The 25042-nt window shown below is 46.9% G+C and overlaps 10 protein-coding genes across 10 annotated transcripts; 5 read left to right on the forward strand and 5 right to left on the reverse strand.

The window, feature by feature from the left end:
- Positions 1 to 210: 210 nt before the first annotated feature.
- Positions 211 to 2371, reverse strand: F4812DRAFT_453428 (WD40 repeat-like protein; the record flags this gene model as incomplete). The annotated part of the gene is made up of 4 exons (XM_047936484.1): positions 211 to 398; positions 490 to 1926; positions 1986 to 2120; positions 2194 to 2371. 4 exons carry the CDS (start codon positions 2369 to 2371, stop codon positions 211 to 213), a joined length of 1938 nt encoding a protein of 645 aa, XP_047786021.1.
- Positions 2372 to 2821: 450 nt separating this feature from the next.
- Positions 2822 to 4700, forward strand: F4812DRAFT_446070 (SET domain-containing protein). The gene is made up of 2 exons (XM_047935611.1): positions 2822 to 3534; positions 3606 to 4700. Exons 1-2 carry the CDS (start codon positions 3415 to 3417, stop codon positions 4605 to 4607), a joined length of 1122 nt encoding a protein of 373 aa, XP_047786022.1. The 5' UTR covers positions 2822 to 3414; the 3' UTR covers positions 4608 to 4700.
- Positions 4701 to 4901: 201 nt separating this feature from the next.
- F4812DRAFT_453430 (CBP4-domain-containing protein) lies at positions 4902 to 5487 on the reverse strand (the record flags this gene model as incomplete). Its single annotated transcript, XM_047936485.1, has 3 exons — positions 4902 to 5041; positions 5097 to 5281; positions 5438 to 5487. 3 exons carry the CDS (start codon positions 5485 to 5487, stop codon positions 4902 to 4904), a joined length of 375 nt encoding a protein of 124 aa, XP_047786023.1.
- Positions 5488 to 7361: 1874 nt separating this feature from the next.
- F4812DRAFT_238657 (uncharacterized protein) lies at positions 7362 to 11419 on the forward strand. The gene is made up of 3 exons (XM_047930608.1): positions 7362 to 8147; positions 8202 to 10478; positions 10544 to 11419. The coding sequence occupies exons 1-3, from the start codon at positions 7715 to 7717 to the stop codon at positions 10675 to 10677; spliced, it is 2844 nt and encodes a 947-aa protein (XP_047786024.1). The 5' UTR covers positions 7362 to 7714; the 3' UTR covers positions 10678 to 11419.
- Positions 11420 to 11748: 329 nt separating this feature from the next.
- On the forward strand, positions 11749 to 13063 carry F4812DRAFT_463538 (uncharacterized protein; the record flags this gene model as incomplete). The annotated part of the gene is made up of 3 exons (XM_047938224.1): positions 11749 to 11797; positions 11850 to 11944; positions 12008 to 13063. 3 exons carry the CDS (start codon positions 11749 to 11751, stop codon positions 13061 to 13063), a joined length of 1200 nt encoding a protein of 399 aa, XP_047786025.1.
- Positions 13064 to 13874: 811 nt separating this feature from the next.
- Positions 13875 to 14532, reverse strand: F4812DRAFT_446076 (mitochondrial pyruvate carrier). Its single transcript, XM_047935612.1, has 2 exons — positions 14345 to 14532; positions 13875 to 14247 (listed from the first exon to the last, which is right to left on the reverse strand). Exons 1-2 carry the CDS (start codon positions 14383 to 14385, stop codon positions 13965 to 13967), a joined length of 324 nt encoding a protein of 107 aa, XP_047786026.1. The 5' UTR covers positions 14386 to 14532; the 3' UTR covers positions 13875 to 13964.
- Positions 14533 to 15088: 556 nt separating this feature from the next.
- On the reverse strand, positions 15089 to 17194 carry F4812DRAFT_446079 (uncharacterized protein). Its single transcript, XM_047935613.1, has one exon. It carries the CDS (start codon positions 16442 to 16444, stop codon positions 15533 to 15535), a length of 912 nt encoding a protein of 303 aa, XP_047786027.1. The 5' UTR covers positions 16445 to 17194; the 3' UTR covers positions 15089 to 15532.
- Positions 17195 to 17406: 212 nt separating this feature from the next.
- On the forward strand, positions 17407 to 18263 carry F4812DRAFT_446083 (NADH dehydrogenase, alpha subcomplex, subunit 2). The gene is made up of 4 exons (XM_047935614.1): positions 17407 to 17684; positions 17772 to 17878; positions 17950 to 17982; positions 18049 to 18263. The coding sequence occupies exons 1-4, from the start codon at positions 17599 to 17601 to the stop codon at positions 18108 to 18110; spliced, it is 288 nt and encodes a 95-aa protein (XP_047786028.1). The 5' UTR covers positions 17407 to 17598; the 3' UTR covers positions 18111 to 18263.
- A 2961-nt stretch (positions 18264 to 21224) lies between these two features.
- Positions 21225 to 22484, reverse strand: F4812DRAFT_446087 (DUF1687-domain-containing protein). Its single transcript, XM_047935615.1, has 3 exons — positions 22254 to 22484; positions 21836 to 22168; positions 21225 to 21749 (listed from the first exon to the last, which is right to left on the reverse strand). The coding sequence occupies exons 1-3, from the start codon at positions 22263 to 22265 to the stop codon at positions 21663 to 21665; spliced, it is 432 nt and encodes a 143-aa protein (XP_047786029.1). The 5' UTR covers positions 22266 to 22484; the 3' UTR covers positions 21225 to 21662.
- A 426-nt stretch (positions 22485 to 22910) lies between these two features.
- On the forward strand, positions 22911 to 24595 carry F4812DRAFT_238745 (uncharacterized protein). The gene is made up of 2 exons (XM_047930609.1): positions 22911 to 23099; positions 23195 to 24595. Exons 1-2 carry the CDS (start codon positions 23008 to 23010, stop codon positions 24423 to 24425), a joined length of 1323 nt encoding a protein of 440 aa, XP_047786030.1. The 5' UTR covers positions 22911 to 23007; the 3' UTR covers positions 24426 to 24595.
- The last annotated feature ends 447 nt before the right edge of the window (positions 24596 to 25042 follow it).

Below are 25042 nucleotides of genomic sequence, written 5' to 3' on the forward strand. Positions count from 1 at the left end.
TGCGCCTTCCAATGTTCCTCCTATTAGACCCCTCTAACTCCTTTCATATGCCTTTGAAACTCAAACGCCTCGTCCGAAGAGTCCATCAAATCGTAAGTTAGTGTCCGGTACGACATAAAGGAGATAGTTGAATCATCAACGCGTAAAGAGCAAAGAGTACACGTCGCTCCTAAACACCATTCCTAAAGCGTGCTATTCATATCGCATTCTTTAGTTAAAAATATCATCCTCTTCCTCTTCGTCATCCTCTTCGTCAGAAGACCGGCGACGACCCACCGGCTTCAGTTTCTCGTCGTATCGTGTACCCATCCGGGGCTCCCCCTCGTCCGTCGAGGATTCATTGAATGAGTGTAACGTAACGGTGCCCAGGGCGTTATCCCAACCGTTCAGTGATGATGCTATTTCTTCAAGTTAGCCTCTCGCTTAACTGACAATGCAGTGACCCCTATCCTGAAAAGGAGAAAGGGGAATATATAGACCTCAACTTACCAGCAATAAAAGGAGCAGTAGGATGCCAGCTCGCATCCCTAACAACTGTTGACCAACCTTGTGATCTGTATCCGCCGTAAATCCTGCGTTGCGCCGTGGACCGTTCAGGCAGTGCTTGTGTAGATTTCTGAACATCAATAATAGCGGCAATGGTAGCATCCATATTGTAAACGTAGACCTTGCCATCGTGGCTGCCTGTGTACACATACCGCGAGTCGGTGCTGCCGGGGGGCGAGAAGTGACAGCGGATCAAGGTGCGCAATACTTCGTGTCCGCGGAATGTTACCAGGGAGTTGTCATTGGGATGTGGAAACCAGTCATCTTCGTCGAACCTGCCCCAGCGGTAGTCGAATTCTGTGTATCGCGTATGCTGCCGCGGATTCATTTCCACAAACTGCGTCGTCGTGTACATCATTTTTAGATCCCAAAGCTTCATACTCTGGTCCTTGCCATTACTCAGTAGATACCTGCCGTCGTTTTTACTATCCAAGTACGTTAACCCTTGGATGTGGCCTACAAAGGCACCAGCTTCTCGCCCATCTCCCATGCTCCGTCGGTCCCAGACTTTGATCGTCGCATCGTCACTGCCCGAATACAAGATGTGCGGCGACGACTTGTCAGCAAAGCATACTGCGTTAACGTCATCATCATGGCCGTCAATCGTATGTAACACCTGACGCGATTCGATATCGTATACAACGATAGAGCTTGCGTTTGTTCCGGCCACCAGCTCTCGTCCGTCGCCAGAAAACCGGATAGAAAAGATACCAAACCCGCCACGCCAACCACTCCTCCCATTTTCTGATAAGTTCAATACATATGGATCGCCAGTGTCATTTGGGTCAGTCGGAGCCAAGCAGACGTTACTCTGGATGGAAGTGTACGCTAGCCACTTGTTGTCTGGGCTCAGCGACGCATCTGTCAAGGTCCACGCACCGAACGTAAACGGTACAGTCTTGTAATGTCTCCAGTTATACGGGTTGGAAGTGTCATACATCCGAACCTTCATATCCTTAACGCAAGCAAAATAGAAGTTGCCGTCATCTGAGAATTGGCCCGAATAAACATTATCGTCGTAGTTGATAATCATTTCGGCATCCGAGGTAGGAATCATAGATTGCGCCATCATGCCTTGGTTAATCTTGCGGGTACGCCTTGTTCCTATACCCAACTCGCGATCTAATATTCGGCGAGCTATCTGCTTCTTTGAGGCAATGGAGGGTTGGATCTCCTTCACCCCGAACATACCCGAGTCCACCAGCTTTCTTCCCTCTTCGCTTGGAACTTTAGGGAATCTATTCGGGTCCAGTTGTCGCCGCCGCCTCCTGTATGGAACGAACTCATCGTCATCATCTTCGCCGAATACCAGGTGGCCAAGGTTTGATCTTCGGAGGAAATCCAGAACTTGGCGTTGCGATAACAAGCCGGTACGGCGGCCTAAAACCATAATCGTCGTCAGCTCATAAATGCTCGATTCCCTTTGGATCGGGATGCACTACTTATTAAGTTAATCAAACGCTGCTGCACAGCTACCCTTTCAGCTTCGGGCAATGGTGAACCATCTTCGTGGCCATCATCTTCGTCGTCATCCTCTATTTGCACTATGAATTGGATATTGCCTTCTTCGGCATCTATTCGCGTGTTAGTTTGTTTTGTTAGTGCACCTGTCGAGCTTCCATCTTGGTTAATAATAATTTCGCATACCATGAAACTCATCTTCTTCCTCAAACAAGTCGTGCGCCATATCATCTTCGTCTATCTCGTCATCCTCGTCTTCTTCGTATTCGGGATCATGCTCTTCGTCGTCCTCATCCTCAGCATCGACGAAATACTCTGGATAATGCCCTTCCAGATCTTCCGACGTCGACCTTGAGCTACTCATTGTGTCGAAAGTACCTTAGGTAGGTAGGTAAAGAAGTATTACTCCAGTTGGGTGTTAGATAATGCTAGATCCGAGGTGCGCCGGGAGATTGTGTTAGGGTGATTCTCACTCCGGAATGTCTTCGATTGCTTGTTAGTTGCTTGTGGGCTAGGATAGTTAGTTGAAGCCTGAAGGTAGATAGGGAGGTAGGGTAGTTGAAGTGAGGATCTTACTATGTACCTAAGGTAGAGAGAAAGAAATTATAATTACGAAATTGATAGGTTGGTCCTGCCAGAATGCAGTCTGATATGACGACAGACGGCACAGTACCTGCTCCGTAAGCTTAGGTACCTGGTATGGCGGGGTGTTCCTTATCATTGACTTTGTAATACCCGAAATGTCAACGGCTTTTACGCACGGACTTAAGAACAATTACGGCCGGTTCTCATCTTCATCATCTTCACTTCAACATGATAAACTTGTAAATATTATATGTGATATATCTAAGATTGCGAGATGCGCGTTAACGCTTATAAATTGTAAAACTACACATTTCCGCCAGCAGCCGAAATATAGGTATCTAGCCTAACGTACCGGATGAAAACCCGACAATAGAGTTAATTAGAAAAAATCGATACCAAAGTTAGTAGCAGTCGTGATAGAACTGCAGAGAAATATATCTGCCTATATCTATTCATTAACAATAAGACTAAAATGCATGCTCCTTATGATAAATTGTATATTGTTTATTCTTATTTCGTGCGGTGTCTCGGGATATTATAATCATGTAACCTCTCTTCAGTTTTTTTATCTATTGGTTTCGCAGATTTGGGGAACACCAAATTCTTTCATCCTTTTTTTCTTTTTCGCTGTTAGTTTAGGTACCTACCTTAGGTAGACACGCTTGCACCATCGCCAACTCAATGTTTGCCCGAGCAGTTACTACCTACATATAACAACAATGCTTTCGATATATAGTAATGGCAGACAGGCCCGGTTATAGTTTTCTTCCCTACCTTCATCACGTACCCGTCCGCCCAAAATCATTATCGTAATTTATCACCATGGAGTCCTACGAGGAACTGCTCTCTTGGGCTATAGAACGCGGCGTTAAGCTTAATGCTATCGAACCAAAGCGTATCCCTGGCAGGGGTATCGGCCTTGTTGCAACTCGGGCGATCAAGGTTTGTTGTACTGTTCTTTTCCAGTTTACTCTCTTACCCCTATCATAAATATCAACTAACACAGTCTACAGCCCGACGAGATCATAGTTGATGTCCCTACATCTTGCATCCGTAGCATAGACACGGTCCACAAGCCTATCATCCGCCATCTTCCAAAGACCATCTCTATACATGGCCTTCTTGCTGCCGATCTAGCTTTGGATAGATCTTCCAAGTATGCAGTTTGGAACGCCGTGTGCCCAACTCCCGAGGACTTCGCCGGTATGCCATTGGTCTGGCCACAGGAACTACGTGCTCTGCTACCTCCGACAGCGCGGGAATTGCTGCAGAAACAAGAGGTCAAGTTCAAACGCGACTGGGCAACGGTCTTAGCAGCATTTCCGGAGCAACTCAACGAGGAACGGTATAAATACGCATGGATGCTCGTTAACACGCGTACCTTTTACTACGTTAATCCCAAATTGAAAAAGAGATCCAAAGATGACCATATGTGTCTACAGCCTGTCGCGGACTTGTTCAATCATACCGACGAAGGGGGTTGTAATGTGGCTTTTGATCACGAAGGATTCTCCATCAAGGCTACACGCGAATATTCTCTGGGAGAAGAAGTCAAGATCTGCTACGGTAGACATAGTGGGGATTTCTTACTCGTCGAATACGGATTCGTCATGGATGGGAACCGTTGGGATGAGGTCTTGCTAGACGACGTGTTGCTCCCGAAGCTAAGCGACCGACAGAAGGAGAGGTTAGAGGAGGTCGGATTCCTAGGGAAGTATACTTTGGATCGGGAGACCGTCTGCCACAGGACGCAGGTTGCGGCAAGGTTGCTATGCTGCGGAGTAAGGGAGTGGAGGCGGTTCGTCGATGGGATCGACGACGGAGAGCGCAGTCAGAATAACGTAGATCAACTGGTGTTGACGCTGCTGAGGGAACAGAAACAAATTGCTGAGAAGAGGATCTCCGAGGTACATTCACTGGATGTTGGTGTGCCGCAGCACAAGGAGGTCCTAGCCAAGAGGTGGAAACAGATTCAGGACCTGGTCGACGTGAATATTGCGCGCCTTGAAGACTAAGAGTGCGTCCAGATATCCAGGTTTATGGATACCTAATCGACTTTTAGCTTAGGTAGAATGTAATGCCAGCGTTAATACTCAAAGCTGGAAGGCAAATAAGCTTTTATAAGTGTTCATGATCGTATATACCTAAGGTAGAAATACATCGCAAGCCACAAATATGACTTGTACCCAACTTTTCTGGTCCAGACGCCTTGTTATGCTACCTACCAACCGCAGGTTTTCCTTTTCAAGATTCCTCCCCGGTATCTTATAATACAGCAGTAGTTCACGACAACGTGCATACGATATCATTTAACTACTGGAACTAGACGGTAGACCAGACTCGTTCCTCAGGGCTTCTTTTCTCGCCTTCGCCTCTTCGGCGGCGAGAGATTCCCTTCGCAGCGCTTCCTGTTTCTGCTTTTCTTCGACTTCTTTTTGGACGAACCATACTGTTGTCACGTTAGTATGCGTAATCCCGTCCGGACAGCTAAGTTAAGTACTTACTCGGTTTGTCTGATTTGGAATATTCCTTGAGCTTGGTTACGAAGTCATCGAACTCCTTCTGTTTTTCGTACCGCCTCTCCAAGCTCTTCTTTTGAAGTTCCGGGTTGTATTTCTGGAAGAGTTCCTCGTCAGTAGGTTGCACCCATCTGACGAGCGCGGGTCCTCCTATGCAAACTGCGCCACCGCTGTGGGTTTGTATAATGTTAGTCATGCGTCGCGTACATTTTTTTTTCTTCTTCGATATGGGGGTGAGTATATATTTACTTGATGTAGATCAAGTAGGTAGATCAGATAGATCAAATAGATCAGGTGGGTAAAGAAGTGAGAACGTGGTTACTGACACTACAAACATCTTAACCCATGTTCTGAGCCTTGATGACCTAGCCGCCATGTTGACAATTCCGCTACTGCTTCAGGTTAGGTACCTAAGGTAAATTTTACCGCAATGTGGAAATGCGCTTTGCTTGGATGCGATATGATTGAGGACTATGTAGTTGTGTGTAATTGTGATTTAATGGTCGATGACGAAAGATTCATTGCCCAGGGTCCTCTCTTACATAATTTGATGTGGCGAGTGGGGCCTGACTATCAAAAATCCTCTGCTTTTTATTGGGTCGCGAATCTTTTAACCTACCTCAACTTACCTTAGGTACTACCTACTACCAATTTTCAATCTTACACTGGGAATCTTGTACCTCCTCCATCTGCCTGGCAGTCTTGTTATCCACGGGCTGTAAGAGGTACATGGCTCAAGTACGTTGCCTTTCCATTCCAGTGTGTCCACCGGGTCGGTCCCTCCTGCCGGCTTGATATTCTATAAGACGACTAAGTCCAATTGCTAATGCTAACAAGGGAACGGATGAGGCTGGCTTTTGCCTCTGTGAGGTATCCTATGGGATCAACACGCCAATCATATGCTAAAATCCGTTCAGCCCTAGTTAATTTTGATACTACAATTTTGCTTGGCGTACGGCAACTCTAAATAGATATACCATACAGTACCTAGCTGAGTGATGTAGGTCGGGCATAGACGTTATTGAGTTTGATGAACACTAGGGTATGTACCTCTAGAGTTTCTAATGTTTCTCAAGTTTTCATCCACACTTTAACGTTTTGCCTCAAGCTTAGCTGAATCTCAATGATGCAGATGATGTAGTAGGTTATGAACGTTTGTTACCTAATTGCATACCTACCCTACATAAGGCATCAGATCAGGTAGATATTAGATACCTATGTACACCTGATGCAGTACAAGCGCCGTATGCTGTCGTGTACCGTCCTTGTTTTAATTATAGACAAACCGCGGGAAGAAAAGAGCGAGATGGCTAACATTCTTGAAGCCGGTCGAAGTTAAAACAAGCCGTAGTCGCTTGAAGGCCTAGGCGCATACATACCTAACCTAGGTACCTAGTACGCATTTCAATATATTCCATATTATGATCGTGTTTAGGTAGGTACTTGAATGGAAGATGTACAATAGGAACTTACCTCCTAGGTATAGGTAGGTACAGGTAATGTAGCCTTTTTAGCGCGTGCACAATCCTAGACATCCCACTTGGACTCGGATACGTTAGCCGTGCACCTGCTATTCGGCGTAGAGGGGCATCTTGCGACGCTAAAGTTGCAGTGCTACTTTCGTTATATTATTAGGATCCTCAGAAGTTCTCCTTTGTACCCCCGACTTGCCGAATCGTTCTCGATTTTGCATTTCCACATCTCTCAACACTACCATTACATAGATGTATTCCTTCTTCCACCATCTGCAGAGCAGAAAATAAAATAAATTAATAATAAGGAATAAGGAACTGGTCTCTTCAATCTATCTTTTCTCTCTTTTTTCTCGCTTATGGTTCTACGACTTTTTCGTTGGCGCTGACCTGGTACATTCCTTTCACCTCGGCGTATTTTCATCCATTTTTTATTTGAATCATTGTTGACTGACCTGTCCCTTTTTTTTTTCCTTTCGACCAACTGACCTCTGGACCTCTGGACCTCTGACCTCTCGATCAAACTCTATTACCGAGCTAGCGACGCTTCGTCCGCCCAACTGAGATGCGAAGGGCATAAGGTTTTGTCCATCGCAAATAGTAAATAACTACGGATTACTGGGTAAACAATCGATTCAGACGTCGCATTCACTTGATATAATGCCTTAGCTGTCGACTTTCTTGACCACTACACGGCTTCTTACGATTTCTTCGAAACGAAAACAACTTTTTTATCCGCGGATAGTACTTGCTTGTCTATATTAACAATCCGGGTAATTCACTCCGAAAATTGTAAGAAGTGCGTCGCAGCATCAAAGTTCCAGCCTGCAGCGCGTCTCGGACCGAGTTTGCCAAACAAAACCCGACGATCATTACTGAGCCGAAACATAACATTCAGGCCCAGAGCCTTGAAGTATACTCAACTTCCACGCTACCCATTATAGCTTTTTGCTACACACCACCTCTTCTCGAGTATTCGAACTTCATTGCCCCCTACTATTGACGAGAAAGAATAATAAGGCTGCGCTGAAGACTGCTTGTTAGCTAGTGTGTGCTGAGCGCTAGCTTCTGGGAAATTCGTAGCATTCAGACTTTATCAGGTGGGAAAACCTTGAGCCTCGAGTCGCAAACATGGCATACAATGGTGGATATCAAGATCAGCAGCGTCCTTACGCAGGACCAGCAGCACGAGCACCTCGAGGCCCTCCTAGGGATGCTTACCCACCACCTCAGCAGCAGCAATACAACCAATATCAAGAAGAGTATGATTACGGGTACGACGGATATGACAATGGTTATCAGCAGGATTATGGCCCCCCGCCTCAAGATATGAATTATGGTAGACGGCCACCACCGCCAAATCAAGGTTATCCTCCGCAAGACATGTATGGTCCTCCTGGTAGAGGCGGTCGCGCTCCCCCGCCCGGCGCTGGTGGAAGAGGAGGCCCGATGCGCGGGCCTCCATTTCCTCGCGGTGGAGGTCCTGGAGGTCCTGGAGGTCCTCGCGGTAGAGGTTACCCGCCTCCCGGTCGAGGTGGCGGACCAGGTCCTTCAGATCAGAATGGTAAGAAGTTGAAACCTTCGGAATTGACATGTTGACAACTAATTCAAATCATAGATCGTTATGGCCCCAACGTTGCCGGTCCGAATGAGCAAGATTTCGGCAGCCCATTCCCAGTATTTCCGGGGCATAACAGAAGAACTGATCTTGAGGAAGAGAACGACATCTTAAACCGAATGGGCGGAATGGATTTAAATGGGGGAAGGCCAGGTATGCCCCCCAAAAGCAATTCAGGACCAGCCAGAGGACCTGGACCTATGCCGGGACCTAGGCGAGCGCCAACAATGGATGATTACGGACGTCCATCAATGGATAGTCAAAGAGGTGGAAGAGGGCCGCCTCCACAGGGATATCCAGACCCGAGACGAGGTCCTCCAGGTGAACAAGGCTATGGCTACCCGAGCGACGGCTATGGTGCCCCTATGTCGCCTTCAAGAGATGGAGGATTTGGGCCCCCTGGAAGGAGTATGACAATGCCGGCGAATAACGATTATATGAGAAATGCCATGCCACCGCCGCTTCCGCGTGCAGACGGCATGCCTTATAATGGCCCTCCCGGACGCAATTACCCACCCCCTCGTCCTTCGACCGCTTCAGGTAATAGACCGCCACCCCAAAGGATGTATCCTGACCAAGGTCCTCCGGTGCCTCCGATACCTCCGGTGCCATCAGGACCTCACGAGAACGGTTCACTCCAACCCCCGGGATGGAATGACCAACCAGATCGAGGTTCATTCGGCGAATTTTATGATACGTATTACGACCAGAGGGCAAGCGGAGAACAATATCCTCCTGGTCCTCCTGGTCCTCCTGATTCTTATGGTCCGCACGGAGATCAATACCCTGAACAAATACCACATTTTGATGCGGTTCCTCCCCAAAATCCGCAAGAACCTTTCGAACAACATGTGCGCCCTAGTCAACCTGGAATGCACCAGCCCGGACCCGCACGCCAGCCGGAGATGTCCAGGGCCAAATCACAGCCAAACTTGCGCGAACCCCAAGCAGCTGTTTTCGAGATGGCGAATGAGATGCCACCGGTACCGCCAGGTGGATTCCAGCCATATAGGCCCCCTGGTGCTGGACCAGGTCTGCCCGGCACTCCTAACGGCCAGAGGCGTAGTTCTCAAGGAACCCCACAGAACGGGCCAGGCTCTGGGCATCCAGCACCCATTAGGCCTGGGTTGATGCCGAATTCTGTGGTCAACCTCAACGATAAGCCTGCCCCGGTTCGCAACTATAGTGGAGATACGCCACCTGCTGCTGCCGGAGCGCAAGGTAGACTTCCTCCACCCTTGCAGAACGGACGGCCCGCTTCCGTTACCGAAAAGACCCCCGTCACACTCGATGAGCTAGAGCGTCTACGAACTATTATTAAGAGTAATCCGAACGACCAGCAGTCGGCTCTCACATTGGCGAAGAAGCTTGTCGAAGCTGCGGATGTCCTTGTCCCTAAGCTTGCCGATCCGAAAGCTAGGGCTAGATCCCGCGAACGTTATGTGATGGACGCGCATAAGATACTGAAAAAGCTTGCCAGTGCTCAAAATCCGGATGCTATGTTCTTTTTCGCGGATTGCACGGGCCGTGGCGTCTTCGGCGATTCGGACACTAAGGAAGCGTTCACACTATATCAATCAGCAGCGAAACTAGGACATGCTGCAGCAGCTTATCGGACAGCCGTCTGCTGCGAGCTCGGCAACGACGAAGGAGGTGGCACACGAAAGGACCCGTTGAAAGCAATCCAGTGGTATAAGCGTGCTGCGACGCTTGGGGACACTCCCGCGATGTATAAGGTTGGAATGATCATGCTGAAGGGACTGCTTGGTCAGCCTAAGAACCCGAGGGAGGCTGTCGGATGGTTGAAACGAGCAGCAGAGCGCGCAGACCCCGAGAATCCCCACGCGCTCCACGAGCTGGGATTGTTGTATGAGTCGGCGCAACCAAATGACGCCATTATCCGTGACGAGGCATACGCTCTACAACTGTTCGAGCAAGCTGCCAACCTCGGATATAAGTTCAGTCAATTTAGGATGGGATGTGCGTACGAATACGGCCTGATGGGGTGTCCTGTCGACCCGCGCCTGTCTATCATGTGGTATAGCCGAGCTGCAACGCAGGAGGAGCATCAATCCGAGCTAGCTCTCAGCGGATGGTATCTGACAGGGAGCGACGGTGTATTGCAGCAGAGCGATACGGAGGCCTACCTATGGGCCAGAAAAGCAGCCCAGGCTGGGCTAGCAAAGGCGGAGTACGCGATGGGCTATTTTACCGAGGTTGGTATCGGCGTGACTGCAAATCTCGAGGATGCCAAACGATGGTACTGGAGAGCAGCAAGTGAGTTCCCTTCTAGTTGTTTACACTCTATGCCTGGTTAAACTAGTATGCTAACGATCATATAGGCCAGGATTTCCCTAAGGCGCGTGAACGCCTGGAAGATCTCAAGAGATCTGGCAGAAGTGGACCTCGTCAGCGTGAACGCATCTCCCGAAGTAAGATCGGCAAACAACAAGAGGGCGAGTGTTCCGTGATGTAGAACACCCGGATCACTACTACACCACCCCGAACTGATGGAAGTGGTGATGTACAACAGTTCCCGCCTAGAACTTCATCTCTCCCTTGCTTAAGGCAAACTCAACGAACCTTGAGAGTGGTTAATAGGTCATCTCTTGAAGACCCCTTTATCAATAGAGAGGGCAAGCCTGCGGGGAATAGCGATCAGCAACGCTCCGAAGAATAAACTGTATTACATGTTGGTAGCTTGGCATTCAGAGGGTTTCCCGCAGGTTACCGACTCGGAATCAAGGAGATAATTTCTATGGACCAGGGCGTGATATTCAGAGCAACGGGCATATTTTCCCCTTTAAAGGATGTGCAGAATAGGAGGCCATCGGTTCGGAATAATTCGATACAACGTTGTACTATATACCATTGACGCATGCATTTGCAGCATTTGGCTATTGATTAGGTATCAGGTTACCTTTTCCAGGCGGGAGGGATGATTCAGAATTTTTCCAAGATACCTAATTTTATTCGAAAGTTCTACCGATTGATGCCTACTGCTGTGTGATTTAGGTAGCTGGTCGTGTCATTTGCGAGCCTCGCACATAGAAGTCCTCGGACCTCATGTCAGCCTAAATCAAATTAAGCCTTAGTGTCAAGTTTGAACTCTCCAACTTGTTACACAACACAATTCCACTGGCGGTCAAATAATGCATGTCAGAGTTGTATTGACGGATGTGACCATCTATTTGTTGAATCAACTTATAGGGAAGTTAGCCTATAACTACGGTTCATTACTTATCACCTAGGTAGGTAATTATTACCTAGGTAGGTAATAAGTAATGTAACTGTAGAAAAGGTTATTGGCTACCCGGGTGGCATAAACTTGGACAGCGTCGCGAACTGCTTGGGTGCTTGGTTCAGGAATAACATCAATTCATAGGTACTGTACCTGTAGCTTTGATAGAAAACTGTGTATAAATTCCACGCCTCCTACCTTTTAATAGTGAATTGCTTGTCCGTTTAGTTATATTGAATATTTCAAGTGATCGGTAAGTCTCGAACCAATTCACATAGTTATTATTAGTTGGATACCTCTCACGCCATGGCCAGCAATTTCCGCCCCGGCCATTGTCCTTCTTGCCATACAAAAGGTACGTCTTCTTTGGCGTGCACGGAACTACCTATCCATTGACCATATCATAGCAACCCCGAATGAATACCCGGATTGTTCAAATGATGTCGAATTTTCTAGCAATATTCAAGAGCACGGCAAGATAAACGAAAGAGGTTTTAGCGCAGTAAGTTGAACCTTTCTCCCAAGATGTACCTATATATAACTAACCATTGCTTTCGCTCGACAGCTTGCGCCAGCAGGGTTAGTCATAGATGCAGCCCTTTTTCGGGAACTTACCGAAACTACTGGATCATCCGCCCTCAGTCACAGCTGTGAATCCTCTTATATCCGTAAGGATGATTGCAAGTCAACTACGCAGACCCCGATCAGTGAGGTTCTCGATCAACCTAGTGACGAGGATTTTGATCGAGAGAGTAGTGTCATCGGCATCAACCAAACCTGGGATGACTTGTTGTTTGATCTTAGTATACACGGTCAAAGTTTGCCCAGTCGGGATGTTGAAAATGGCGATGCCGTTGAGAGTGAAAGCAGCGCGATTGACCTCGACGATATTAAGCCCGAACCCAGTCTACAACTTGATTTCTCGTTGAGGCAATTCGACGCATTTCTAAAGGATACCCCATGCCTGACCAGAGAGGCGGGTTCGTTTGGATACCCTTGCGTAACTGACGACACGTCAATCACCAGTATACGTCTCCATCGCATGAGATGTCGCGATATCATTTACCGATGGAAGCAAAGATCCGAGATTACGTTCAATACGAATCACACCAGTTTTGGGTCATGTCCTGAGTATTTAACAATGACTAATGAAGCGCTAGACGCTGCAGTCCACATGTGGAATCAGGGACAGATTGGCGTGCGGTTCAAGAGGGTCGAGGATCACGAAGAAGCTGTCTTCCAACTCATTTACTCACCAGGCGGCGGCGATTTTCTAGCAACTGCGTTCTTTCCCAATACACCGCCAATTAAGCGACTGTTGGTAGTATACGAACAGGCTTTCATAGAGGTAAATGGCCAGCATGATTTGATGACCAATCTGTTCTGCCACGAGCTGGGACACATCTTAGGATTGCGACACGAGCATGCTCAAGTAAAGGAGGCAGCCGACCCGTCTGTTCAATGGGGAGACAAGAATCTCTCTTCCATCATGAATGACGACTTGGAACTGGACGAGATGTGTATTCACGACATGGACTATGCGCAAGTGAAGGAGTTCTACAGGGCTTGCCCCGATTACGGCGGCAAATACGTCATCATGGATGTGGAAGCGAAGCCTTGAGCCCTTTACTGCTGCCACTATTGCGATATTTAGCTTGCTTCTTATAGCAAGTAAGTTCATACCGCATCCTACGCTATCTACGCTATCTTGTATTAGGGGGTTGGTTTTGGAGCTTTCTGGTTTTAGTTTCATAGTCAGCTTTTGGCCATGATCAATGTCGACGTGATTCACGAGGATTTGCATTAAGGAATCGGTTCTGGGAAAGGAATTGGCTTGGTAGTGTTACTATACCTTAAGCTACAAAAGAGGTTACGTTTCGTGAGCAGATATTGATGGGTTTAGTGTAAATTATAGAGATACCTTGGTGTTTGATCCTCAAGCAGTTTATACCCAGGGGTATTTTAGCATTAACATCAGGTAGACTGCAGAGTGTATCTTGTTCCCAATATTCCAAACATTCCATTTTATACCAGTTAGTTATGATTTTAAATGATTATTCACTCATCAGTCAAAACACTTATACGCCAAGACCGTAAATAGAAAAGTTCAATGTTAAAAGTTGATGTCATGCACCAGGTAGTAAAGTGGTGGTACTGTACAAAAGAAGCCCCCCTCTTCTAAGTCCCGACTTTACCATACTAGGAGAATCAACGAGAGAATAGCCCTACGTATCTAATCCGTCATCGTCTAAGCGCCTCTACCTTCGAGACAAGACAACCCATAAAGCACCAATAACCCCGTAGTCTATAGTTTTTTTTGCGAAATATTTCGAGTCCGGGCCCATTCGAGTCTGCCGGTCAGCATTTCGACATGCAACCGTCCGCCGTCCGCCATCCGCTCTCCACGATATGCACAATGCCCCCTCCCTCCCCCCCATACTTTGATATAAATGATCATATCACCCCGTAACCCATGCCTGCTTTTGCTGCCTATGCGCCTACTACTGATCTATTTATTCCCTTTAAGCGCCAACACCCTCCTTGGCCTCGCCGGCGCCAGACTCCCCCTCCTTCTGCGACCTGCGGTACATGGCGATGCGGCCGAGCTGGATGATGCCGACGCAGCCGAGGAAGAAGTTGACGGTGGCGAGGAGGACGTTCCGGGGGTGGATGACGAAGCACCAGCGCGTCCAGATGAGGCCCGTGGCGGTCAGCGCGCCGTTCTGCGTTAACGAGAGCTTTTCCGCCGGCCGCGCGAAGTCGGAGACACCCGCGATGACGATCGCCCACTTCATCACCGGCGCCCTGCGTCATTGCGAACGAAGAGACCTCGTGGTTAATTACGGATGCGCTAGGGAAGAAAGGAAAGGAAAAAAAGGAAAAAAAAAAAGGAGTGTCTTACCAGAAGTGTACCGTCTTCAAACCAACGGGGCTGTTCCACATGCGCTGAATCCAGCTCTGCGACGCCGCCTCCCCGGTGGCCGCGGTGCTCGCGAAGCGGCGACCGGTCTGGGGAGCCACGTTGGCGCGGAAAGCCGCGCGGAAGGCAGACTGCTGGAAGGCGGGCCGGGCGGCGCGGAAGAGAATCGTAGTGGCAGGCATTTTTTTTTTTTTTTTTTTTTTGGTTATAAGTAAGGTTCTTGGGATTCGACCTTGGGGAGTGGAGTTTGTTTGTGTGATGAGGTGTTGTCAGAATAAAGAAGTTTGTGAAATCGCAGGTTCCGATATTAGGATAGGTGGTACCTAGGTAAATTTAGTTGGGGTTCCGGTGATTAGATAGCGGAGTGCGAGGTATCTAAACTTAGCAACTTAGATCAATAAGGTACTACGTACCTACCTAAATACCTAAACCGTTGGGAAGCCAGGGGGTTTGATAATACTACGTACCTGTATAAGTACCCCTTGCTCAGTTGCACAAACGTGCATAAACTTTCATAAGTCGTACAACCCGTCAAGTTACGCGACAATGTCTCATCTTGTCTTGCCTTATCTACCATAGCTAAATAATTTATCGATAATCAATGATCATTTAACCGTTATATACATATAAATGTTTATAGTAACGTACGTTAAAGCATCCATGTACTTAATTAGGTTTAGTCATTTATATAAGTTAGACGTTTAGAATTTTTTAAACGCTTAACTATATATTTTAACGCTTGACATTTTAAACGCCTAAAGTATTTTAAACGCTTACACATTTCAACGCTTGCGCGCATCAACGTTTATATCTTTTTCAACGCATAAACCGCTTTTGATATTTATATTTACCAGCTCTCGCTCAAGTATTCGTTCCTTTTTCAACGTTGGGAATGGCTAATAGTCAAATGACCGTTGGTTGATGGTTTATCAGACCTTGCAAATCCCCCTATGGTATTTTCTCCTAACCATGATTACCGAACCCATCGCCACCACATACATTGCCTTCAAGCAATTTGTCATTAATTATTAGAGATGTCGTATTCCGATTCGAAGTATTAGGATCTCCTAAGAGATTCAACTCCGATGTGAATCTTGACCTCAGGTATAGTGCCGTTGTCTATAGCCTGTGTAGGCCTATTGGCTATGTCTCGATTCGAGCTTCACGTTCTTATCTTCTCCTTTCTGCTTCTGCAGCCCGTCGAGCCTTGTCGCGTGCCTTTTTCTCCGCCTTGATTTGACGACGATATTCACTCAAAGCTGCCTCTCTTTCTCCAGCCGTACTTGGCCTCGGACTGAGAGCAACGGCAGACAAAATCGGAAATAGATCCTTACTGATAGGCTCTAATTCCACTTTCTGTCCGTCAGTAACTGCAATCATTAACAGAGAGCGCAGAGCGTAGTGAGCATCATTTCCGGCAGCGTGCAAGTTGGCATATGGGATACCGAAAGTGTCGAGCATCGCCTCGAGTCCTAACCGATATGCTAGGCCTAGCGGATATTGGGCTGCTTTGACGTTGTCAATGACGTATAGAGGTCGCAGTTGGATGTTGAGGTTCGATAGAGCCTTTCGATCACTGTCATAACCGTGAAAAACCAGGATCTTATCCCTGCCTTCACGGCAAACCAGCGACTCAACCAGCGCCTTCACTTCACGTAGCGGTACTGATTGCGAACTTCCGAATATGAACCTTCGAGATGCCGCCTTGCAGTACCTGGAGTCACCTACGACGAGCTGATGTGACTCCAAAGCATCGGAAGCATCGGCTTCACGCATCGGCTCCAGGCCCTCGCGTATCAAGTGATGCAGAACTCGGGTGTCCAGTATACAAACACCGATGTGGAGCTGTGGATCAATAGGAAGATGCTCGTATCCTTGATATGTGTCGACGTCGATTCCTACCAAAAGCACATCTTTCATCGAAGAATTCGGTAATGTGGCTCCGAGGTCGCGGGCTCCGTGTGCCGAGGATAGCGAGGATATTTGGCCCGTGTCCTGGCCCGTGTCGGAATAGGAATAGCCAAAAAGCTGTCGAATCACCAAGTTTTCTTCTCGCAGTGAACTTCTAACGAGGGAAGTCATTTTCGCTGTATGGGAAGCCTAGCTTGCTCGTTGTTCTTGTTGTTTCTCCGAGACTACCAATACTGTCCACTAATATGTTTTCTGGTTTCTGTTTCCTTCTCTAAAGAAGAGCCCTGGAATTTATAAAGGCCAAGTGGCAACCGTAATGTAGCATTGTAGTAGACGCGCGGAGCTGTGGGGGAAGTGCTGATTTCTAACTGACGAAAATGTAGGTTAGTCAACATACCTACCTAACCTTGTGCGGTCACCGCAGTGATTGTAGGAGTATATACTATGATATGAAGGGTAAGGAGGTAAAAATACCTAGGTACTATTACCTATAAGTCTCCCGATAAGCGGTGGTCTAAGAGGTTCTTCAGTCGTACCTCTGAGGTACTCCCTATAACAAACCAGAAAGCCTATATGACTCAGTATACGCCTACCTGTAAACATTTCCCTTGGACACAGCGATCTACGTTTCGAGCTAACTTTAAGGTTCCAATTTGAAGTTTTTCCCTTTATTATAGCTCTCAATGTAGTCCCGGTGTACCTAGGTAGTCTACATATAAACCATAAAGATGGACTTAAAGATTTATTATTGAAATCTCGATATGATTTTCCTTTCATTGTCGCTCCGCCACAAAACCAGACACAGCCCATATCAGGTTTCTCTTCTATTTAATTTTCATAATAAATGCAAAACATTCTTACTAATTCTTTCCCTCGGCCCCGAAGCCTACGGCCGTCAAGTGGTAGCAAGTTGCGTGCTCTCCTAGCCCGATATGTAAGAGGACTATGTACATTGATCAATGGGTATATCGATTCTGCATAGCCACGTGACGTAGCCATGTAGCTGTGGCTGGACATCCAGCCCTGCTGGTGGGCCGCCTGGCTTGCTCCAAGCTTGAGCGGATAAAAGTGGCATCGCTTAGGTGCGGCTCCCATTCTGATTTAGCATGGTAAAACCTGTCTAGGTGCATAAACTTGCATAAACGGGCTTACAACGTCGTATGTAATCTTTATGCATTTGCCGACGTCAATTCGGTTGACCCTTGGAACTAAAGCTTCAAGCGTCGTTGCATCCATCCAAACATTCTTCGAGGCCCAACTTCCACATATCCCCCCTCCCCATCCGACCCCGTCATTCCCGATCGCCTTGAAGCCAATCGCAAAAGATGTCGGGAAAATATGCTTTCACGAAGGCCCTAAAGGAAATTCGCTTCCTATTCTGCCACACCGGGGAGGGTAGTGCTGCGACGAGGTGAGCGCGCGAATTCAACCTCCATAATACCATTCAAAAATGACACAGCTAGCTAACAACAGTCCTACCACTACTACCACTCTATAGGACATTCCTGACAAGAGCGTACCCCACGATGAAGAAGAATAACCCATTCACACCTATCCTCATACGAGAAGCCTCTGGTACTCTGCCCAAGGTCTACGCGAGATACGGTCCGTTCAGAAACCCATACTATGCATACTATTCTACAACAAGGGAATTACTAACGCATTGTGATGAACAGAATTTGGAAAGGAGAAGAGCCAGTCATTAGAAGGTAATACACACACATCAGGTATTCACCTACACATGGGGCAGCCATATGCTAACGATGATACTACAGGACTTACAGACAAGCAGATCGAAGAGACCGTCACACAATTAGTCAAGAGCGAGACTCCATAGATAAATTTCCAGAGCTGGTGTTGCAGAATAAAAACAAACAAACTACCTACCTAACCTAACCTAAGTTAATCATGCTGCTATGTTACAATAATGAGAACAATACCCGGTTTGGTTCGAAATAGGAATATTAATAAACGTGCTCCCTTGTTTTATCTAACTTGCCATTATTGTCATGAAGTATATATGATATTAGGTATAGGTAAGCATGCAACACGGTACGGGTAGAGACGATTTAGTCACGCCCAGCCCAACCGGGGAATCCATCGTAGTTTCACAACCAATCCCGGTTTTGTGATAAATATCGTAGTTTCTTCAACAAGGCTATTGTCTTGTCAGGGATCAAACTGATTATGGTCCTGGTCGTCCTCGTCGACACTCCCACCCCGGTGCCAGAACAGAATATCATAGACATTAAACTATTTTGCTCTTCACATGAGGTTGCAGTTGGTGTAAGTAGGAGGTAGGTAGTCCAAGTAGGAATAAGTGAGAAATGGCGAGAAGAACGGAAAGGAGGGAAAGAGTGGACTGGTATTCGCAGAATCTCTTGATGCGATGATTGATAATGTCTAATGTATCGGGAGATACATTTCGGAATCGTCGGTATTATTACCGACCGTACCCCCAATCGAAAGGTCGGAAATCAGGACAGCCCCCACGGCCCCATCTATGGAAACCGGGGAATTGCGGAGTAAATAAGTTGTTGCTGTTTGACTTCCTGCAAAATGCATCCTGGAGTCGTCTGAGTGTTGAAATATGGTTGTGTTTGCACAGCCAGGGAACCCCCGGTGAATCGTGGAGATACTTTGAAGTTGTAGGACTTGGTCATATAAAATAGGTATCGACCTTGAGAGTTATAATAGGTAAGTAGTTCCGAGGATAGATGTGTCTGTACGAAAGTCCCTATCCATGGTCTGCATCATGGCCAGGCTGTTATGGGGCGACTATCGGGTTGGATCGAAGACCGCGGCATCAATGTCTCGTACCGGAAGTGATCCATTTAATGTGACCAGCAAATACGTTTCTTTGTCGAATCGTCTGGGCTACAATTCTCCCTCCCATAACGTCAACGTCCACCTCTTCCCCATCACCGATGTAGATGGTGGACATCCCCCAGTTCTATATGCCCAGGTCTCATTGTTGTGCCAACATCAAAAGACAATCACAATTTGAATTCAAAATCTTTGTCCCTCATGAACCCATAATCCTGGTTCGCGGAGGGTTGAAAGACTAAGTGTCACCCAGCAGTGGCGATGTTGACTCCAAATCGATACTGGCAATTCACCGGAAGAGAAATGTTGGCCACATGTTTGAGCTTAATAGGTTGTCCATCCTCTTCTGATTGGAAGCGCTATCCAGGCCGTAATAGAAGGGAACTTGTACTGCTTTACCAAAGTCCCATTTTAACGACATAATAATATGTGATGAGGTGTAGGTGTAGTCGAAGGGTGAAAATTGTTCATCCATAAAATAGCTTCTCCTTGAGCAATACTAATAGAATGTCCTCATATGTATTCGTGCTCTGAGCCTCTCGGATAATAAGTATGAATAAGAGTGCTACTGCTTGCCTCTTCTTTGGCTGCAGCAGACAGCTCCTTTCTGCGAATTGGATGAGGCCCTGAACCGATGTCTGTGGGTTTAGAGCCTGTTATCGTAATGCAATGTGCTCAGACGGATTTCAACTTAGATTAACCGGAAGCCAATTGGATGTAGGGCAAACCATTACTTGAGGGCTTGGAAAGCTCCAGCGTTCTGGTCGGGCTTGTTTCTCCAGCCCGGTATGACGTTGATCTGTGTTATGAGGTGGCGTATTTGAAGCTGTCACTTTAAGTCCATGTTAGCGAGACCGCGTAATAAAACCAGGAAGTCAAATATAACAATATTAGGGTTGAGGGGACACATCTTCCTATGTATTAGGAGGGTAAAATAGTGTATAAGGCAAGGCTAGTATTGATAGTCTATCGTGAAGACTATCGCGAAGACTATGGGTAGAGGTGCTGTAGCCACCCATAGAGCGGGTGTGGTAGGGAGTATAGAAGAAAATGATTACTTACTAGTCAGGATTGGTGAATCCAATCATGGATAGGTAGAAAGTTGTTTTGAGAATATCAACCCAAATTCTTCAAGTTTCCAAGAACTCGGCTTCAGTCATAAGATTACAGCCAACAGCTGTACTTTGGGCTGGTCATGATGAAAGTAGACATGAATAAGTGCAAGTCCCAGGAATCATATTTTCTAAGTATCATATGCAGTTTAAAGAATGACAATAGTCAATAATAGGTATGTAGAAGAGAGTATTGGGGGTGTTCTTGATGATTTCTGACCACGTGTTTGGTTGGGGAGGGTTGATAAAATAGAATAAATCAAATCCCACTTTGTATTGAAATGAGTTGGGGTTGAAGTAGGGTTGTGGATAAATTTGAAGAGGTGTGAAGAGGTGTGAAGAAAGATATTAAGTCTTATTGTTTGTGGGAAAGGGTAGGGTTTATATAGAGTGGTGGATGTGAAGAAGAAGAAATAGAAGAGGCGGAAGGCAAACGGAGGAAGAACGACGTACGGCTGGGCTTAAATACTTTTTTGGAAAAGAATTTTCCACGCTAAAAGGTAGGCAGACGCGTCGTAAGGCAGTTGCGTTACTTAGGTAGGCCTGGAGTCTTAGCAACATACCTGGCAACGTGCCCGGCAACGTACCTAACGATGATGCCTACAAGCAGAAAGTACGGCCTGGCCGTAACGGCGACAACAGCGGGGCAGGTGCTTGCTAATTTACCTAGCAACTTCCAAACACAACCATAGCAACGCCGCCGTGCGTGCAGCAACGCACAAGAAAATTTTTATTTTCGAAATTTGGCAAGACCGTAACGCCCTACCTATTGCTTACCTGGTCGTTAAGTAAGTCCCTAGGTACCTTAGGTAGGCAAGTCGTAAAGCCTAGTTTCTGTATTGTAGCTACAGCTTTAATTCATCCCATAACCAGCGTACCTCTACGATTAGGGGTGATCCCCTTTCTAACTTTAGGCAAGTACCTAAGGTACCTATATAAAGAACGTAACAGAGTTGTCCTTTTCTAATATTTCTTAGAAAGCATAAAGAGCAAACATTAGTGTGATATGTTATGCCCTCTTTCGTTTGTATTGGAATCAAGCATGCATTACTTATAGTTCTCATTACGAAGCAAGTGGTTTGACAAGTAGGGGTAGTCGTAGGATGTAGCCCTTCCCCTATTTAATTTTCCCCCTAAAACATGAGAACTGAACAAGGGACATGTGGGTGTATAAATGATTGTTTAAGTCATAAGATTCTAACCTACAGATCCAGACATATGCCACAATGGAAGAAGGTAGAGATATGAATCATAGGAGTAGAGTTTGTCCATGACAATCTGAATCAGGTGTCCCTTTACTAACTAGCTAATAAAAACACTAGAATGGATTAGAAACAGGTCCGGATATTAATCAAGCTAGCAAATGGTCCATAGAGCTTAGCCAAGGCTAACCCTAACTAGTAGGAGTTGAATAAAGGCACATATTTTGGGTATGATGCCCCCGGGGATGACTAGTTGCCGTTCTTTTGCTCTAATAGCTTGAGTATCTCAGACTCTTGGTCACTAGCAACTGCCTTGCCATTGTTCCAGTCGACAATCTGTCCCCAAAGTTAGTGAACGGTGGAGACAAAAAAAAAGGGGGAGAGAAAAAGGGGTAATTGTGATTAAAGAAAACGAGACGTACCACAGGCCGTTTGAAGTTTTCCTGATTCTCCTTGAACTTCTTCAGAGCTTCATTCTCGGTCGATGCGCCTTGCACGATACAGCTGATCCTGTTCTTACCGACATACTCTAGAATAGTCTTAAGTTGGTCGGTAGTGGGAGGGTCCTCAGTTATGTTCAATTCGAACTCGTCACGCGAGAGCTTGGGATGCGTCTGGTGAGAATGATCACTAGCTTGATCTTCGGTTGCTGTTTCACTGATGGTGGCTGAAATCTGCTTTAGGAAAGTTGCTGCCCTCACGGAAGCTGGTGAGCTTGCCTTGTGGAAGAGGGTAATAATGTCAAGGGGTTTGTGCTATTTCACGCATTAGCATCCGTTGTTTATGTAGTGTAGTATTTGTTAGTTAGGTAGTTTAGGTAGTTAAGAACTTTAAACATACAAAGCGGAACATTGTGAGTACGGGCTCGGGTGTGATGTGTGACTTTACTAATAAATGTAAGATTGAAGTAGAGGAAAGCGAAGTCTGAAACTGGTCTTGTAGCTAAATTTACCGGTTCGGGGCTTTGACTTGAGTTGGGAAGTTGACTTTGGAAGTTGACTTTGGAAGCTGCAATAGCTTCCGAGAGAATTCGGTGACGTCGACCTATCAAATGGACCCGTCTCTGCTTGTCAGCCACATGCAACTCGAAAAGCGGAATTATTGATTTGCACTACGCCCTATAGGGGGATTTAGCGTGCTTAGGTAAAGGTTCAGCATTTGAACTAACCACCTAAAGTAATAGAAGCAACTTTTAGGTACCTGTCAGGTAATAAAGAAGGTAGGTACCTGGTATTGTACCTGTACCACACCATTGCTAGGTGGGTATGGCAGTTTCCATAATACACCACACTAGAAGCGCGTTGCAGCTACAATATTTTTTATTTTCTTTTTGCTCTTTGGTTACATCTCAGTACCTACCGAGCAACATTCTCATTGTTGCCAGTACCATCCAAATTTAATTAAATCCCCCCTTCCAATCATTTCAACCCGTTTCTCTCAATCACTCGCCAGTTTGCCAGTTTGCGCCTCTGGCATCTAAAACTCATCCATCCCTAATTAGGTATTCATTTGTGTTTGCCTATCCGCTTTGGGGGTCCTAAACATTGTATCTCATTCCCCGAATTTCCACTCATCGAATAACGGGCTAGAGACAATGAGACCATTGATCCTGCATAACGTCCCGGACGAGGAACTTTACACCGGAGACGATGGAATTCAGCGCCCATACGCTATGTATTTCCCCGAGTACGTAACATGCCCGTTTCTGTTTTTTTCCTTTTTCCTCAAAGAAAAGTGTTACCTTGAAATCAAAACCTGCTTACCACCATGTCTGATAACAGAGGCGAAAGACAACGACCTCTCCCGCGGACGCGTGCGCGAGAGATAACAGAATCAGGCTCCTTCGGTAAATCAACAAGGAGATCCCGATCAAGAACAGGGAGCGCTCCGCCGAAACGTGAAGATGCTACTATGCATAGTGCCGATAAAATCTTTTCGAATTATATAGCAAGCCGACAGCAAGCCTCCAACGCGACGACGGCGACAACGACGACTTCAACAGCTACCGTAGCCACACAACGAAAGCCTAGTTATTTGGGACAAACCACCTCGCAGTCACAAGAAGATCCCGCTTCTACCACCCAGACTTCGACGTATCGCAAAGAGCCTGTCGAGGTCATCCTGAGAGGTTACTCATCGCCATCGCAGCAGTATGCGGCTATCAACCATTACGAGCAACTGGCAGGGAGGATATGTGAAGATTACCCTAGAGAACCCCCCGTCGAAGCGCGACGCTACAAATCGGACCTACGAGATCCTGCGCTCACAAGGCGACAACCCTTAACCGCTGCCGAGAGGGCTAAGGTCAGCAGAGTGGCCAACGGCGAACACTGGGTGAAGATCACGTTTGAATCATCAGAAGCAGCAGACGCCGCCACGTACGCTTCTCCACAGCATATATTAGGTCATCTTGTCTACGCCGAACTATATCGTGGCCTACCTCCTAAGGAAGACGCTGCGGTGCTGGATGTGGTGGGCGATGCTGGTATGATCGATCCATTCAGGTCCAACACCTTCCGAAGCGCGCCGAAAAGATTATCACAGCCCCGTTTGGATAAAGGCCCAACATTCCCCAGGACTCTTTCAGCACAGACGATCGAGCGAGTTACCGGCGTCCACGACTCCCCACCGGGATCGCAAAGCTCAACCCAGACCATGGATACCGCTACGGCGTCAACAGCAACGGTGACGGGCGTGGCCCAAGATGTATCGCAGAATGTAGAGCCGGTGGACAACACGTACTGCCGGCGCATTCCAGAGGCCAAGCGGGCTAGAATCCTGCCGGCCGATCAAGCTTTGGCCCCCCAACTGACCTGGCAGCAGAAGCTGCTAATTTACATCCCCCTGATAGGATGGTTCGGCGGCTCGATGATCGGAAACGAAGTGCCCCGTAACGAACTCGGAGAATTTGACTTCAACAAGGCTAGTTTGTACTGGCAGCTAATGTACTACCTGGATCTCTGGTTTGGGCTCTTTGGTCGCGAGCTCGTTAGTGGCGACAAGGAAGACTAAGAGGCGCCTCATACGCGCATCAACTCAGGGGATCGATTCGAATTCGCACTTCGTAACGTTATGAATAAAAAGTAGGGACGCTGGGGGACGAGCTGGTTTTGGTAATGCAACCCCCTTCACCGGAGTTCAGGAATACACGCATACATACATACCTCAAGTATAAGATGTCCTACAAACAGATAGTAAAGTATAGGAGATTTGCTACGCGCTTTGATCTCGTCATCATTACTACAGACGAGCTGCACGCGGAAAAGGAGGACATGGGAGCTGGGTTAGCGGCATATTGCGCATAGCTGTTACCAAGAGGAGTTTGCTTTGCTGTTTGTACGATGAGTTAGGTTACTCGAGACCAATGGGAAGATAATGGACCTCCAAGTCGTGACAATGTGCGTGTTCCCTTTTGTATGAGTAATAGGTACTGTAGTGTCTGGGTGTAATGTTATTATACATATGCGTGCTGCCAGCAACGGTAAGACAGCATGTATCACTAACTAAGGTAATACAAGTCATACAAGAGCTAGGAAGTGAGAAAATACTGAGCGAGGGATAGCGTCCTAATGTGGAAGATATATATGCCTCGTTTCATCTATTCGTCTGCCATGAAAAATTTAATACAC

Source organism: Daldinia caldariorum (assembly GCF_022478825.1).
Source record: "Daldinia caldariorum strain CBS 122874 unplaced genomic scaffold F4812scaffold_25, whole genome shotgun sequence".
NCBI lineage: Eukaryota > Fungi > Ascomycota > Sordariomycetes > Xylariales > Hypoxylaceae > Daldinia > Daldinia caldariorum.

Excerpts from the sequence above, each read along its gene's own strand:
- F4812DRAFT_238657 (XM_047930608.1), top strand. The coding sequence starts at position 7,715 with ATGGCATACAATGGTGGATATCAAGATCAGCAGCGTCCTTACGCAGGA. Across the intron at positions 8,148-8,201 it reads AGGTCCTTCAGATCAGAATG|ATCGTTATGGCCCCAACGTT; the intron begins GTAAGAAGTTGA and ends TTCAAATCATAG. Across the intron at positions 10,479-10,543 it reads ATGGTACTGGAGAGCAGCAA|GCCAGGATTTCCCTAAGGCG; the intron begins GTGAGTTCCCTT and ends ACGATCATATAG.
- F4812DRAFT_446087 (XM_047935615.1), bottom strand. Across the intron at positions 21,750-21,835 it reads AAAACTTCAAACGGCCTGTG|ATTGTCGACTGGAACAATGG; the intron begins GTACGTCTCGTT and ends CTTTGGGGACAG.
- F4812DRAFT_446076 (XM_047935612.1), bottom strand. The coding sequence starts at position 14,385 with ATGTGGAACAGCCCCGTTGGTTTGAAGACGGTACACTTCTG. Across the intron at positions 14,248-14,344 it reads TTGAAGACGGTACACTTCTG|GGCGCCGGTGATGAAGTGGG; the intron begins GTAAGACACTCC and ends GCAATGACGCAG.
- F4812DRAFT_446079 (XM_047935613.1), bottom strand. The coding sequence starts at position 16,444 with ATGACTTCCCTCGTTAGAAGTTCACTGCGAGAAGAAAACTTGGTGATT.
- F4812DRAFT_446070 (XM_047935611.1), top strand. The coding sequence starts at position 3,415 with ATGGAGTCCTACGAGGAACTGCTCTCTTGGGCTATAGAACGCGGCGTT. Across the intron at positions 3,535-3,605 it reads TTGCAACTCGGGCGATCAAG|CCCGACGAGATCATAGTTGA; the intron begins GTTTGTTGTACT and ends CACAGTCTACAG.
- F4812DRAFT_446083 (XM_047935614.1), top strand. The coding sequence starts at position 17,599 with ATGTCGGGAAAATATGCTTTCACGAAGGCCCTAAAGGAAATTCGCTTC. Across the intron at positions 17,685-17,771 it reads GAGGGTAGTGCTGCGACGAG|GACATTCCTGACAAGAGCGT; the intron begins GTGAGCGCGCGA and ends ACCACTCTATAG. Across the intron at positions 17,983-18,048 it reads GAAGAGCCAGTCATTAGAAG|GACTTACAGACAAGCAGATC; the intron begins GTAATACACACA and ends ATGATACTACAG.
- F4812DRAFT_238745 (XM_047930609.1), top strand. The coding sequence starts at position 23,008 with ATGAGACCATTGATCCTGCATAACGTCCCGGACGAGGAACTTTACACC. Across the intron at positions 23,100-23,194 it reads TACGCTATGTATTTCCCCGA|AGGCGAAAGACAACGACCTC; the intron begins GTACGTAACATG and ends GTCTGATAACAG.